Source organism: Oncorhynchus mykiss, chromosome 10 (assembly GCF_057628025.1).
Source record: "Oncorhynchus mykiss isolate SJ-2025 chromosome 10, ASM5762802v1, whole genome shotgun sequence".
Classification (NCBI taxonomy): domain Eukaryota; kingdom Metazoa; phylum Chordata; class Actinopteri; order Salmoniformes; family Salmonidae; genus Oncorhynchus; species Oncorhynchus mykiss.
In genome coordinates this window covers 32,832,097-32,847,911 of record NC_143031.1, presented here as the reverse complement: position 1 = coordinate 32,847,911, position 15,815 = coordinate 32,832,097, and the positions used below count along the sequence as shown (strand labels likewise).

General features: G+C 41.4%; 2 protein-coding genes across 6 annotated transcripts in view; both read right to left on the bottom strand.

Moving 5' to 3' along the window:
• LOC110533664 (UV radiation resistance-associated gene protein) overlaps positions 1 to 4,115 on the bottom strand; it is a 138,579-nt gene extending 134,464 nt beyond the window's left edge. Inside the window, exon 1 of the mRNA XM_021618097.3 lies at positions 3,202 to 4,115. Coding sequence (XP_021473772.3) covers positions 3,202 to 3,288 — 87 coding nt within the window. The 5' untranslated portion in view covers positions 3,289 to 4,115. The remainder of the gene's footprint in view (positions 1 to 3,201) is intronic.
• A 4,468-nt stretch (positions 4,116 to 8,583) lies between these two features.
• LOC110533663 (diacylglycerol O-acyltransferase 2) overlaps positions 8,584 to 15,815 on the bottom strand; it is a 32,950-nt gene continuing 25,718 nt past the window's right edge. For all 5 annotated transcript variants that reach the window (XM_021618093.3, XM_090186384.1, XM_021618094.3 and 2 more), the window contains 2 exons: positions 12,835 to 13,037; positions 8,584 to 10,223 (listed from right to left, as the gene is read on the bottom strand). In XM_021618093.3, the coding sequence (XP_021473768.2) occupies positions 10,069 to 10,223; positions 12,835 to 13,037 (358 nt within the window). In that variant the 3' untranslated portion in view covers positions 8,584 to 10,068. The remainder of the gene's footprint in view (positions 10,224 to 12,834; positions 13,038 to 15,815) is intronic.

The following is a 15,815-nucleotide window of genomic DNA, read 5'->3' as shown; positions in this document are numbered from 1 at the left end:
CCATATCTCAGACTGGACAATAAAAATAAAATATTAAGATGGGCAAAAGAACGCAGGCCCTGGACAGAGGAACTCTTTAAAAAACAAGGACATTTTTAAGTGACCCCAAACTTTTTTTTGCTCTGAAAACTTGGGGGTGGGGGGGTGGTGAATGTGTCCTGGCTATTGGGGAACCCTGCTGTACATCCTCAAGTTAAAAAATAAACTGTAATTTTAGAATATGGTGGGTCAGTTTGAGATAACTTAAAGTATCTGGTTAAACATTTACCCCCAAAAAATAAATGTTATGGAATGATTCACGTCCGGGAATAACTGACCACAGATGCAGACGAGAGTTCCATTTGAAACCAGAGTTCACGTTTTGACTTCACTGTGCGTTTCCATTACAAAAGCCTTGCATACACAAGAGAGTCACAGTTTAATCAACTAAAGCTCAAGCCAGCGTACCATTGATGCACAAAAACTCTTTGTACAGAACATCACCATGGTTGGATATCAGTAAAAAAAAAATCCATCCTTCAAAAACTGAGCATAAAATAAAAGGAAGCCGCTTGAAGAATAAGGCTCAGTTATGTCCAATCAAAAAAAGATAGGCTAACTGAACACCTTTTTTCCCCCACAGATGACTGAATCTCAAAAAAAAAATAATGGCTCCAAAGAAAAGACCTCATAATTGAGAGTGGTTAAGTCAAGAGAACGACCATGGGACATGACACGATACTCATAAAAAGAGGGGCCCCTCCGGGCAGCAGCATCAGAGAAGCAGCAGGACTTTATGTCAACGGCCGGCCTTCACCTGATCTGCATTCTTCAATCTCCAGCAACCCACACTGAGCTTCCACCACCACAGGCATTAGGGATAAATCGAAGTCATGGGATTCCCTAAAAGATTAAGGCCCTCGAAACAAAAACACAGCTTGTTCAGCAAAGGCTTTTTCCCCCCACAAAAAATGTCAGAAGACGTTTCTCCGAATGAGCTAATTTGTAGCTATGAGAGCAAATAGGGTCTCCAGCAGAACATATAATCTACCTACTAGGCCAACTGGTGATCTTTAGCGCTGGGACAATGCCAGTACCCGAATATTTTTCCCATGGCAAAAATGAAAACACCAAGCAGACCAAACTCGTTGGTCCTTAAAAAACCTGTTCTACTAAAAACATATTGTGTACTTTAGCTTGGGACATAAATAAATGTGACTCTGGATGACAACGTAAGTTTGTTTCCACCATTCGGGCTGTTTTCCTAAAGAAGTTAGATCTTCTTTGTGTTTTGTTTCCTTGCCACGATACTAACGAGTGTTGTGATAGTGCTATTGTCCCGGCCATAGTCATCGTGCTGTGAAGGTAAATGGTTGAGTCCATCCAGGTGTATTTTTTTTTGTACCTTTACTTAACTAGGCAAGTGTGTTTAGAACAAATTCTTATTTACAATGACGCCTACACCAGCCAAACCCGGACGACACTGAGCCAATTGTGCACCGCCCTATGGGCCTCCCAATCACGGCCGGTTGTGATACAGCCTGGATTCGAACCAGGGTGTCTGTAGTGACGCCTTTAGCACTGAGATGCAGTTCCTTAGACCTCTGTGCCACTCGGGAGCCAAAACTTAACAGTATTACTTCTGTCCCTCTCCTTGCACCAACCTGGGATCAAACCAGGGATCCTCTGAACACAATGACAACAGTCGCCCACGAAGCATCGTTACAATACGGGCTGTTTGACAGAGAACTGTAAATGTTCACAAATGTTGGTGTTACAGTTTCAGTGGCCTTTACTTTCAATGGTCCCATTTCATAGCAGTCAAAACAGACAATGTTTTTCTTCATGGATCATAAGTTCTTACTCTAAGGGACAGAACTTAACATGCAGGTCACGATCTAGCTCTGAACCTTTGCACAATGACCACATAATAGGTGTATCCTACTGTACTCCAAATGAAATAAAAACATGTTAGAATAGGGGCAGTTCCATGGTAACAGAGTGACACAGACTCAGATGTTTCACTTTAAAATGCATGTCAAACAAAAACCAATGATTGCAAAGTTAAACAAACCATATACGCACATTGACAACTTAATTTCCACAGAAGATTCTACAAAAACATATTTAGTTGATGAACAGTGCAGATGCAAAGTTTGGTAACAGAATGACGGTTTGTGCTGTTTGCGCAGTTATTCTGTTACCAAACTTTGCATCTGCAATGTTTTTACACTCCTCAAATTGTCCAGTGTTGGTGACCGAGTCGCCACTTGAGCCACTTCTTCTTGTACTGAGCCGTTATTTGTGGCCCGCCATGTTAGCTTGCACGATTCTTGACATTCTCCTTCGACCTCTCATCAACAAGCCATTTTTGCCCACAAAACTACCGCTGGCTGGATATGTTTTGTTTGTCACACCATTCTTGGTAAACCCTAGACAGCGTTGTGCGTTGAAAAGCCCAGGAGGCCGGCTGTTTCTGAGATACTAGAACTGGCACGCCTGGTACCGATGATCATACCACGTTCAAAGCCGCTTACGTCACTTGTTTTGCCCATCCTAACATTTAATCGAACAGTAACTGAATGCCTCGATGCCTGCTTTATGCCACATGACTCACGGTCTGTAGGAGCAAACCATTTTCATGAACGGGGTGGTGTACCTAATAAACTGGCCACTGAAAGACCACTTTTTGGTCATATCAAGTGCAAGGGCTTGCAGGTAAAGGTGCATTTTGAGAGCTGTAGATGTATAGCTGTGTCTGATGTGGTTTCAGTCCTATTAGGGCCAAGCTGGTTGCTGAGGACTTATTCATAATAACTTGTGCAAAGACCTTGGGCATCAGACTGAAGGGTCTGTCCTGTAACTAGTTCATAAGTCAGGTGACCAAATTACTGTAGTGGTGCCTCGGTATCAGGCCAGGTCTAACTAAACTGGCTATTTATCATCGTCTCTGTAGCTTGCAAACTAGATAGCTAACAATATCTTACGTTTGCACATGTATATTGTTATTAAATACAACTTTGTATGTAACGGACTAAGGATTAGAAGTTAGAGCTGTCTGGATACTCAAGAGAGCTGTAGAAGTCAGCTGAGCTAACGTTAGCTTAGCTCACTCTGCAGGCCTGTTGTATTCATCTTGCAGCTGACACACAGCAACGTAACAATACAGGACAATACGCATATAATCTACATAAACACCGAATTACGGGTGTTTGTCCTTACCTGCTGAGATGTGAGCTCAACGTGCAAGGCTCGAGAAGATGAAGCTCCAGAGTTGACAGGGTGATCCCGACCGGTGATGGAGTTCATTCTCCTAACGGCACCAGGGCGTTCGCTCCTTCATTCAACAAAACATCTCAGCCCTGCCACCGATCAAACCCAGATCCTGTACATCTAGATTTAACTTCTACGGCAGAAATGTATGCATCGGTGTAGCGAACGTTCGTAAGAAAACAGCACTCTTGAAGCTGTCAGTTAGCAAGCTATGTAGCTAGCTAGCTATGTGACATAAACAAAGTAGGACTTGCTCAGGTAGCTTTCGGTCTGTTAGAGGGCAGCACCAGTAGATCACTGATTGGTCCACGGCTGTGCCTGTCAAATGAAGGAGTTACTCTTCGTTCGATTTATTCATTGCTATTTGTCAAATATGTCTATCACAAAGAAAGGGGCGGAGAGACAAACCTCTAGAGCTGCAATATGAGGAAGTGGGTGTTTATGCATGGCGACCAATGATGTATCATTCGCTGATGGTGACAACAAATATTTTTGTAACTAAACCAAGATTGACCACAGTCCACATATCCAACGGGAACAACTGAGTCAGTGGGCAGACATCTAGCGAGATCCTATTGGCGCGATCTAGCATCATCTGCATATTTCCGTTAGGGGACGCCTGTGCGTTTGCAATAACTAAATTCGCCTCTGCACTCCTAAAAATTGCGATTTTCTAAAACTTTTTCAAAGGGCAAAGTCTACAAAACGTAGTCTACTCTTTTCATAACAGTTGTTAGTTTTGGGAACAAAAACTGTATTGAAATTAAATGTTTCATCGATGAGAAAATTTGCAAAATGTAGGCCAAATTCCATCTTGTTCCATCTTCTCCCACTGCCGGTCAGTGGCCTTCCTCCATGGTAGTGAGTGGAAATGCCAAGCGGATGCTTCACATTTATGCATCCGTGAAATATCTGTCTCATTGTTCTGTCTGTGGCGACAACGCACTCAACCAGAGATACTCTATATAATGACGAGATGGTCTTATATAACAATCAAATCAAATGTTATTAGTCACATGCTCCAAATACAACAGGTGTAGGTAGACCTTACTGTGAAATGCTTACTTTCAAGCCCCTAACCGACAGTGCAGTTTCAAGATATACAGATAAGAATAAGATATAAAAGTAACAAGTAATTAAAGAGGAGCAGTAAAAAAAAAATATATATATATATATATACAGGGGGGTGCAGGTACAAAGTCAATGTGCGGAGGCACTGGTTAGTTGAGGTAGTATGTACATGTAGGTAGAGTTAATTAAAGTGACTATGCATCGATGACAACAGAGAGTGGCAGTGGTTTGGAGAGGGGGGGGGGGGGCAATGTGAATAGTCTGGGTAGCCATTTAAGTAGATGTTCAGGAGTCGTATGGCTTGTGGGTAAAAGCTGTTTAGAAGCCTCTACAATGGTAGTAGTTGGTTGTGTTCAAGAGCATAAAATCCATGATGCATTGTGGGTAAATGTTGACTGACTGACTGATCTACAAATAATAATGAGTAGTTTTTTATGGTGCAAAATGATTTGTAGATCAGTTAGTCGGCAGTCGCCTGCAATGTTGAACAAGCTGGTTGTCACAAAGGTGGAAAGGCAAGCAGGGACAGGCGAGATCAGGTGGTAACATTCTGGCAGATCAAATCAAAATGTATTTGTCACATACACATGGTGTTAGCAGATGTTAATGCGAGTGTAGCAAAATGCTTGTAATAAGCATGTAAACAACAGAAATAACTGATATTAAATGTTTTCTCAAAGTTGCCTAGATGCCATATGCGTCCACTTATATCAGTACATTCGTACCAAACTAAACATTACTTAACTTCTATTCAATCAAATAAGCCTCACTTAGCAATCACATTTTTTGCTGACCAAATCCAACACTCTCACACCATACAAAAGAGTGGAGTGGAGTCTCTATTTACGCTCAGATTCGAAGATGCTTATTAACATCAAAGTAGATACAAGACTACAAATCTCTGCAACCTCCTGTAAGTCACCTCTAGCTGGCACCTTTGCTAACAGGTACATTTAAAGTAATTTTGCCAATTTATTAATTACTATGTTTAGCTAGCATTAGATAGGTTAATCCGGAGATTCTTACCTTTGCCTCGATTTGGCAGTCTTGTCCAGATCAACATGGGATTTGTAGTTCTTTATGATAGCCACATTAGCAGTTCATTAGCATTTAATCTGTTGGGGGTAAATACTGGTGAATACATTGATAAAAGTCTCCTTGTCCGAGAGATATATACACGGTTATCAGTCACGCAAGGGTAAGCCTACACAAAACACAGCCTTTATTTTAAGTGTTTCTAAAATCTCCTCTGGGAAAAATGTATGGTAAAAAAACGATTTGAACCATTTCTGACTGCTAGGTTTTATGGGAATTATGACTCATACTGTGGTACTCTATTGTATGGACCTTCAGCAATCACAAAATAAAGCACCAATCAACCTAGCCTTCAAACTTGCACACGGTGGCAAGAAACAGTATCAATTCAACAGTTAATAACCTTTTATCGATTAGATTTTCATGCCTCCTGTGTCCTCCCTCCTCAGTCGAGGAGAAGTTGGCGAGGAGAGTGAACGTGGATGGAAATGCGCTTGCTTGAAATGAGATGGTACTTCTACACTCGTGCGCCATTAGGCAAATTACGTTTACAGGGGTGGATCCCAAAATAAATGTGTAAAGTGATCAAAACAAATTAAGTCAGTTTTGCAAGACATTTTATAAATAAAACGATAACATTTTGTTTTTAAACTAGCAATATTTTTCTCTGACAAAACAAAATGTATTCAAAGGTGTGGTGGGCTGCCTAAGCGAATGAGAAGGTCAGTGATGAGAGGCTCTGTCCAAAAAGAAAGAAAGAAAAGGCGAGTAGAGTCGGGAGTGAGTATTTTGCCCTTTCATAGACACTAACTGGGGTTTCTTTGGAGAAGTTGCACAGGGAGAAATGTTTGGAGAATGGGAGTGATTGGAGAAGATGGCAGAAAAGGAAATAAGCAAGAAAGTGGAGCATATTATCAATAAACATGGAGTGTGGGATTACACAGGCCTTCTGAAAGATCTGGTGACAGAGAAGATAATGGACAAGGAAAAAAAGGAGAAAAGTGGAAATGGTTATGAGGGAATATGAAATGAGGGATTTCACAGAACATTTGGAAGAACTGGAGGAAATAGAGAGAGATGAGAGTGAGGATGAATTAGATATGGTGGCAGGTGCAGTGATGACTGTTGAGAAGAAGTTGAGTGTAGAGGGAAGCAGTGTGGAGAGGAAGGTTAGCATCAAGTGTAAAAAGAAGGATACGTGTTCCAGTAGCTCGGAGATGGAACCTGATGAGAGTGTGGATGAAGTTCCTGCAATGGGGACCACCAAGGTCAGGCCTCGGTCCGAGGATATAAAGGATAATTCTGGCCCAGTGTGAGTAAGATTTGAGGAGAGAATGGATCCTTGCATTTTGGCTGATCCATATGTGGTGGTATATTGACTGGAGAAGAGGTTGGGGACTGTTAAGTTGGTGAAAGTAACTAGGAGTGGACTAGTGATGACTTATTGTGTTTCTTCAACCCAGAGGGAGCGGGAGCTCCAGATCTCACGATTAGGGAAAATAAATGTGGCTTGCTTTGCTCTCCGGAGCAGGGCGCCATTGAAAGGAGTGAACGGGGGTGGCATTAAATGTTGAGGAAGATCAGTTGATTGATCAGATTCCCAGTGTCTGTGATGTTTGCCGCGACGCAGATCCGGTGGGGAAACAGAAAAGATATTGTCTGTCCTGCTGAGTTTTGATGTAGTCTTTGCTAGATAAGGTATAGGTAGGAAGTGTAAGTTGTCCCCTGAGAGCGTTTGTTCCTAAAATACTTCAGTGTTTCAGGTGTCAAGTTTCTTGGCATGTTGCAGCAGTATGTAGGAGGGAGAGTACTAGATGTGCAAAGTCTGCAGGAGGGCATGAGACGGAGGAATGTGTAGTTTCAGTGGAGAAACTTGTGGGGGTGCCCTTTCTCACTGTGTCCGGTGAGAGAAAGGCAGGTTGAGGTTGTGCTGAAGCAGTGAAGAGGGTAGGAGAGGAAGATGGGTCCAGGTTGAGGGATCCTGAGAGGATTCCTGTGAGTAGGCAGAGACTAATAGAGGGTGATGGGAAGAATATGTGCTTCAGTAAGGTAGGTTTCTATGGTTGTCAATTGTACTGCAGAAATGGATTGAAAGTCATAGAAAATAGAGGTTGTGGTGGCAGCGGCAGAGAAATACTGTTGGTCTGGAGTAGGATTAGATGGGGTACATAGTGGAATGAGGTGGTGTGTTCATTTTTTGTTTTTTTTAGAGAGGGCTAATAGTTGGCAGGGTCCTTTTTCCTTTTCCCCAATTGTATAGTACTGTATTACAAAGAATTTCATGTAGGTAGGCCATGAATGGCCTCACACACCAGTACAGTAGGTAACGGTGTATGCATCTTAAATTGAATGCGATCCGCCAACACAATCCAGAAGAAGAAGGGGGAGTGTGGTAGATTTCAAAACTCTTCTGTGGTAGGATACACAAGTATCCTCGATGAAAGGTGGCTATCGAGGAGGGGAGGACACTTCCGTTTGCCTAATAACAAATTGACACACTCCTTGACCACTCAACCACTTATCGGTTTCCGGGTCACGGAGGAGAGTGGATAGAGGACAGTCTTTTGTCCAAACCAGAAACCCCCCCTAGTCTTTGAACAGCATGGCATCTCTTTCGCAATACATTTAGCAAAGGCCTACTTTTCCTTTTCAAGTAATTAGAGGTAGAAAACTAAATGACACATGACAAAATGACAGTTGAGCAGTAGCCTATTTGTCATTATTTAAATCACTCATTGTTTGTGCATCTATTTACGTTTTTGATCTCACAAAATATTCAAAGACGTTTTCATGAACATCCCTCACATACAAGAAATGGACCTACTCAACTCTTATGTTGTGATATAGAGTGACAGAAGGGGATTATCAGACAGTAAATCAAGTATCATTGGATGATCTTAATCTGGAATTAGGGGTCTTTGTAGTAACTGGAGTCCGTAAAAAAAAACCATGGAGTGTGTTTTAAGAGAACATTTTGACGTTTTCTATCACTTGAGGAGTTGTGTGCATGCATCAATGTATAGTTCCCCAACCCTAGGACATTTGGTGTGCTTGTGATTATGTCTACAAATGCCTTATTTTATCGCTTGAGCAAAATTACATTCTGGCATTGTGATGTCGCGGTGGGACTGAAAAATAGTTAACAAGTTTTATTCTGGAAACATAAAGTTTAATTTAAGTAGACTGTGATGAAGCCATTCATTCACAAAATAAACATGCATTGGCTGCTATTTATTGCTGTATTTATTGCACATGAATTAGGAGAGGATGTTCACTGCTCTTTGCAAAAAGCAACAAAAAAAAAATTACGTTTTGAATGACACACTATTTATCACCAATCTCAATTATTTTGCCATGAGGTGAAATCTTGTAGTCTTTTTATCTTGCATAATATACAACATACATACATTTCTTCACCTAGGATCATTGTCTGTATAATGGACTTGATATGCCCCATATGAAAAAATGATTTATCTCAAACACTTCTTGGCAATTACTGGGGGAATTCGTGACTTTTATACTCTAATTCAAATCTGTGATAGCAACCCCTTTGCCATTTTACTCAATTGAGTAGAAGCCCCCTAAGAAGTTTGAGTTGTAGTTTTTTTTTAAATAAGGCATATGCTTTGCAATCTCTTAATTTCATGAATCAGTAATCTGCCCTCTGGGTAGAGGAAGAAATGTTCTTCACCCTGAAATTGTTCTTACATCACCATCACTACAGTACATGGGGCCTCAATGCACTAGGTAACACTCTGCAACCCAGTCAACACACTCATGTAGAGAAATGTACAACAAAACTAAAACACAGGTCAAGGTTAAATGACAAAAGCACCATACTGATTCTCTTAGAAATTGGCAAATTTGACATAGGACTCTTTCAAAGGCATGTTTTAGAGAAATACCTCAGAAGGTTGTCACAAATACAAAAAGTGCATCAATATATTAATTTTCATTGAAAATATTCTTATTTACAAAATACAATTAATACTTAGTTCCATCACACAATCAGATTGTATTACCAATATGCACAATCTAAATCCATTCAATAGAATTCCTTCACTTTCAAGTTTCAATGAAGTGTGCATGTGTGGGGAGGGGACACCCATCAGCTCGTTGGCTCAATAAACCACACTATCAACATCTCACTAAGGCAACACCCTTACAATTGCATTGTTTGTGCATTTAGCAACAACAACAAAAAGTAAGGTCTCAAAACATCATCCTATATTTACCTTTCGGGGCACTTAACACATTCGTTGTACAGGCCTATTCTAAGTGAAAATGACATGGATGCATGGAGGAAACAAAGATAGTGCTTGTGTGTGTCTTGTGTAACCTTCTAGTGCCACCTAGTGGGAGTTCCACTGCACATTAAAGCAAGGGATCATACCTTAACTATACTCCCTCATCTTTTCTGTCATGGAACACATCTATAGATGTGTCATACACTCAATAAAATATTCAATAAATGGAAGTTAGTCAACTTTGCCATTGACAGTGACTAGGTCAGAGAGAATAGTAAGGTGACCTAAGACCTGCCATTTTCATCCTGAGTGGAGGACCAACGTGAGTGTTGCTGAGAGCGCGGTGGGTTTATATACACACAGCTTAATGTATATAGATTGAATTCCAGAGACAATCAATCAGAGCCAGGCAAGTGAATGGAGGGGCAGGGCTGAACAGACAGCTGCCACAGCTGACCCTTTCTCAATGGATGTGCAGGATGTCACTCTCCTTCAGGCCGAAGCGGGTCTTATACTTGTCAAAGAGGCTGGTGAGGGAATTGATGTACATGGCATGGTACAGATCCACCATATCCCGAGGAGGCTGCTCAATCTTTGGCACTGTGATCGGTTCACCCACTAAGAGAAATAAACATGTACAAATCTATATCCAAAAATCAACTTTAAAAAACATTTAACATATTGAAAATACGTAGTTTGATGAGCTGTAGTGTTAAACATTAATATAGCCTTGATGCAGGGGAGAGTAAATATTGACTGGGTGGATGGTTCTGTTAACACAGAGGAACTAGAGTAGCTCAACTGCTTGGTAGTAACCATAACAGTACGATCATTGAAATTATAATTACAGACCATCCTAAGACTGAATCCCTAACAGAAACTAAGTCAACAAGCACTAAATGTCTGTAAGAGATGGGATTGAAAAGGGAGGGTAAACAACTGGAAACCAAAGTTTACCAGTAAACTACCAGAATTTTGGTATCTTTCAAGGATTTTATGTTAATCTATCACAAGACATCAAGAGGCTCTTTTGGGTACTTCCGATTATCACAGGCGTCTGTAATAATCTCTGGCCCTCTGTGTGGACTAATCACATGTCAAATATATGAAATAATGAAGTAAGATGATAGAAAAATAGAATGACAAAGCTGTAAAACATTATCCTACATATAAACCATCAACTAAGAGAACACCATTGTTTTTAATATGAGGATTATAGCATGAAATATCCTATATATACAGTGCCTTGCGAAAGTATTCGGCCCCCTTGAACTTTGCGACCTTTTGCCACATTTCAGGCTTCAAACATAAAGATATAAAACTGTATTTTTTTGTGAAGAATCAACAACAAGTGGGACACAATCATGAAGTGGAACGACATTTATTGGATATTTCAAACTTTTTTAACAAATCAAAAACTGAAAAATTAGGCTTGCAAAATTATTCAGCCCCTTTACTTTCAGTGCAGCAAACTCTCTCCAGAAGTTCAGTGAGGATCTCTGAATGATCCAATGTTGACCTAAATGACTAATGATGATAAATACAATCCACCTGTGTGTAATCAAGTCTCCGTAAAAATGCACCTGCACTGTGATAGTCTCAGAGGTCCGTTAAAAGCGCAGAGAGCATCATGAAGAACAAGGAACACACCAGGCAGGTCCGAGATACTGTTGTGAAGAAGTTTAAAGCCGGATTTGGATACAAAAAGATTTCCCAAGCTTTAAACATCCCAAGGAGCACTGTGCAAGCGATAATATTGGAATGGAAGGAGTATCAGACCACTGCAAATCTACCAAGACCTGGCCGTCCCTCTAAACTTTCAGCTCATACAAGGAGAAGACTGATCAGAGATGCAGCCAAGAGGCCCATGATCACTCTGGATGAACTGCAGAGATCTACAGCTGAGGTGGGAGACTCTGTCCATAGGACAACAATCAGTCATATATTGCACAAATCTGGCCTTTATGGAAGAGTGGCAAGAAGAAAGCCATTTCTTAAAGATATCCATAAAAAGTGTCATTCAAAGTTTGCCACAAGCCACCTGGGAGACACACCAAACATGTGGAAGAAGGTGCTCTGGTCAGATGAAACCAAAATTGAACTTTTGGCAACAATGCAAAACGTTATGTTTGGCGTAAAAGCAACACAGCTGAACACACCATCCCCACTGTCAAACATGGTGGTGGCAGCATCATGGTTTGGGCCTGATTTTCTTCAGCAGGGACAGGGAAGATTAAAATTGATGGGAAGATGGATGGAGCCAAATACAAGATCATTCTGGAAGAAAACCTGATGGAGTCTGCAAAAGACCTGAGACTGGGACGGAGATTTGTCTTCCAACAAGACAATGATCCAAAACATAAAGCAAAATCTACAATGGAATGGTTCAAAAATAAACATATCCAGGTGTTAGAATGGCCAAGTCAAAGTCCAGACCTGAATCCAATCGAGAATCTGTGGAAAGAACTGAAAACTGCTGTTCACAAATGCTCTCCATCCAACCTCACTGAGCTCGAGCTGTTTTGCAAGGAGGAATGGGAAAAAATTTCAGTCTCTCGATGTGCAAAACTGATAGAGACATACCCCAAGCGACTTACAGCTGTAATCGCAGCAAAAGGTGGCGCTACAAAGTATTAACTTAAGGGGGCTGAATAATTTTGCACGCCCAATTTTTCAGTTTTTGATTTGTTAAAAATGTTTGAAATATCCAATAAATGTCGTTCCACTTCATGATTGTGTCCCACTTGTTGTTAATTCTTCACAAAAAAATACAGTTTTATATCTTTATGTTTGAAGCCTGAAATGTGGCAAAAGGTCGCAAAGTTCAAGGGGGCCGAATAATTTCGCAAGGCACTGTATATATATATATATATATATCTTTTACACACTTTTTTACTATGTCATCATGTATTTGTTTCGGTGTCAAACTGGTGTCAGTTGTGAATACAGTCAATAGTTGGAATAGTTTCTGAATTAATTGAAAATAATGTTGATTAAATGCTTTTTTCATGAATGAGGCTATTGAACCATATGGTCTATCTACTAGAAAGTCATGGACAATATGGAGACAGATGTAATATATTAATACTATAAAATGAATACATTTTTCAAAAGTTATTCAAGTATAAATTACCAAAGTTGCGATAGATTCCAGTAAATATGTTAAATTACCGGTGGCTTGCAACCCTAGTGAGACAGTCAGTAGGGTCTTGGAGAGGGTTTTACTTACCGATGGTGGTGATGGGTTTGTTGTAAGGCACCATTCCCCAGGAATCGGAGGAGAAAAAGCCACAGCCATGGAACAGACAGGGCGCAAAACCAATAATCTTCTGCAGTCGCTTTTGAGCCAGCCGCCACCAGGTTCTCTCCTCGAAGATCACCTGTTTGTACACATCGTTCTCCCCAAAGGAGTAGACTGGTACCAGGTCAGACCTGACAGAGAGAGGGGGTTTACAATAGTCTCCTGAAGTTACTCATAAGGCATAACAGATATCTGATCACCAAATGATGGGCTACTAAACCATGTGGTTTATAACAGCTCACCTACACCAGTTTACCCAGACTTTGTTTTCAGTAGCTCAGTTGGTAAAGCATGACGCTTGCAACACCAGGATAGTGGGTTCGATTCATGACTAAGTCACTTGGGATAAATGAAACATGGTGAAGCCCCAAAATTGCCCTCGATAGAAGCCTATGTTTCAGACATAAGGAAGTGGATGGCTGCAAACTTTCTACTTTTAAACTCGGACAAAACAGAGATGCTTGTTCTAGGTCCCAAGAAACAAAGAGATCTTCTGTTGAATCTGACAATTAATCTTAATGGTTGTACAGTCGTCTCAAATAAAACTGTGAAGGACCTCAGCGTTATCTCTCTTTTGACGAACATATCAAGACTGTTTCAAGGACAGCTTTTTTCCATCTACGTAACATTGCAAAAATCAGAAACTTTCTGTCCAAAAATGATGCAGAAAACTTAATCCATGCTTTTGTTATTTCTAGGTTAGACTACTGCAATGCTCTACTTTCCGGCTACCCGGATAAAGCACTATATAAACTTCAGTTACTGCTAAATATGGCTGCTAGAATCCTGACTAGAACCCCCCAAAAATTGATCATATTACTCCAGTGCTAGCCTCCCTACACTGGCTTCCTGTCAAGGCCAGGGCTGATTTCAAGGTCTTACTGCTAACCTACAAAGCATTACATGGGCTTGCTCCTACCTATCTCTCTGATTTGGTCCTGCAGTACATACCTACACGTACGCTACGGTCACAAGACGCAGGCCTCCTAATTGTCGCTAGAATTTCTAAGCAAACAGTGGAGGCAGGGCTTTCTCCTATAGAGCTCCATTTTTATGGAATGGCCTGCTTACCCATGTGAGAGACGCAGACTCGGTCTCAACCTTTAAGTCTTTATTGAAGACTCATCTCTTCAGAGGGTCATATGATTGAGTGTAGTCTGGCCCAGGAGTGTGAAGGTGAACGGAAAGGCTCTGGAGCAACGAACCGCCCTTGCTGTCTCTGCCTGGCTGGTTCCCCTCTTTCCACTGGGATTCTCTACCTCTAACCCTATTACAGGGGCTGAGTCACTGGCTTACTGGTGCTCTTTCATGCCGTCCCTAGGAGGGGTGCGTCACTTAAGTGGGTTGAGTCACTGATGTGATCTTCCTGTCTGGGTTGGCGCCCCCCCTTGGGTTTTGCCGTGGCGGAGATCTTTGTGGGCTATACTCGGCCTTGTCTCAGGATGGTAAGTTGGTGGTTGAAGATATCCCTCTAGTGGTGTGGGGGCTATGCTTTGGCAAAGTGGGTGAGGTTATATCCTTCCTGTTTGGCCATGTCCGGGGGTATCATCGGATGGGGCCACAGTGTCTCCTGACCCCTCCTGTCTCAGCCTCCAGTATTTATGCTGCAGTAGTTTGTGTCGGGGCGCTAGGGTCAGTTTGTTATATCTGGAGTACTTCTCCTGTCCTATCCGGTGTCCTCTGTGAATTTAAGTATGCTCTCTCTAATTCTCTCTTTCTCTCTTTCTCTCTCTCTCTCTGAGGACCTGAGCCCTAGGCCCATGCCTCAGGACTACCTGGCATGATGACTCCTTGCTGTCCCCAGTCCACCTGGCCGTGCTGCTGCTCCAGTTTCAACTGTTCTGCCTGTGATTATTATTATTTGACCATGCTGGTCATTTATGAACATTTGAACATCTTGGCAATGTTCTGTTATAATCTCCACCCGGCACAGCCAGAAGAGGACTGGCCACCCCTCATAGCCTGGTTCCTCTCTAGGTTTCTTCCTAGGTTTTGGCCTTTCTAGGGAGTTTTTCCTAGCCACCGTGCTTCTACACCTGCATTGCTTGCTGTTTGGGGTTTTAGGCTGGGTTTCTGTACAGCACTTTGAGATATCAGCTGATGTACGAAGGGCTATATAAATAAATATGATTTGATAAAGTGTCTGATAAATGGCATACAATACACTGAACAAAAATATAAATGCAACAATTTCAAAGATTTTACTGAGTTTCAGTTCATATAAGGAAATCAGTCAATGGAAATAAATTCATTAGACCCTAATCTATGGATTTCACATGACTGGGAATAAAGATATGCATCTGTTGGTCACAGATACCTAAAAATAAAAAATAAACAGTCAGAATCTGGTGTGACCCCACCATTTGCCTCATGCAGTGTGGCACATCTCCTTTGCATAGCGGAGGGTGAATGGCACGACAATGGGCCTCAGGATCTCGTCACGGTATCTCTGTGCATTCATATTACCATAGATAAAATGCAATTGTATTCATTGTCCATAGTTTATGCCTGCCCATACCATAACCCTAACGCCACCATGGTGCACTCGGTTCACAACGTTGACATCAACAATCTGCTCGCCCACACGATGCCATACACGTGGTCTGCAGCTGTGAGGCAGTTAAATGTACTGCCATATTCTCTAAAATTATGTTAGAGGTGGTTTATGGGGGAAAAATGAACATTCAATTCTCTGGCAACAGCTCTGTTGGACATTCCTGCAGTCAGTATGCCAATTGCACACGCCCTCAAAACTTGAGACATCTGTGGTATCGTGTTGTCTGATAAAACGTAACTTTAAAAATTAAAAAATGATTGAACCTTTATTTAACTAGGCAAGTCAGTTAAGAACAAATGATTATTTTACAATGACGGCCTACCCCGGCCAAACTCTCCTCTAACCCGGACTA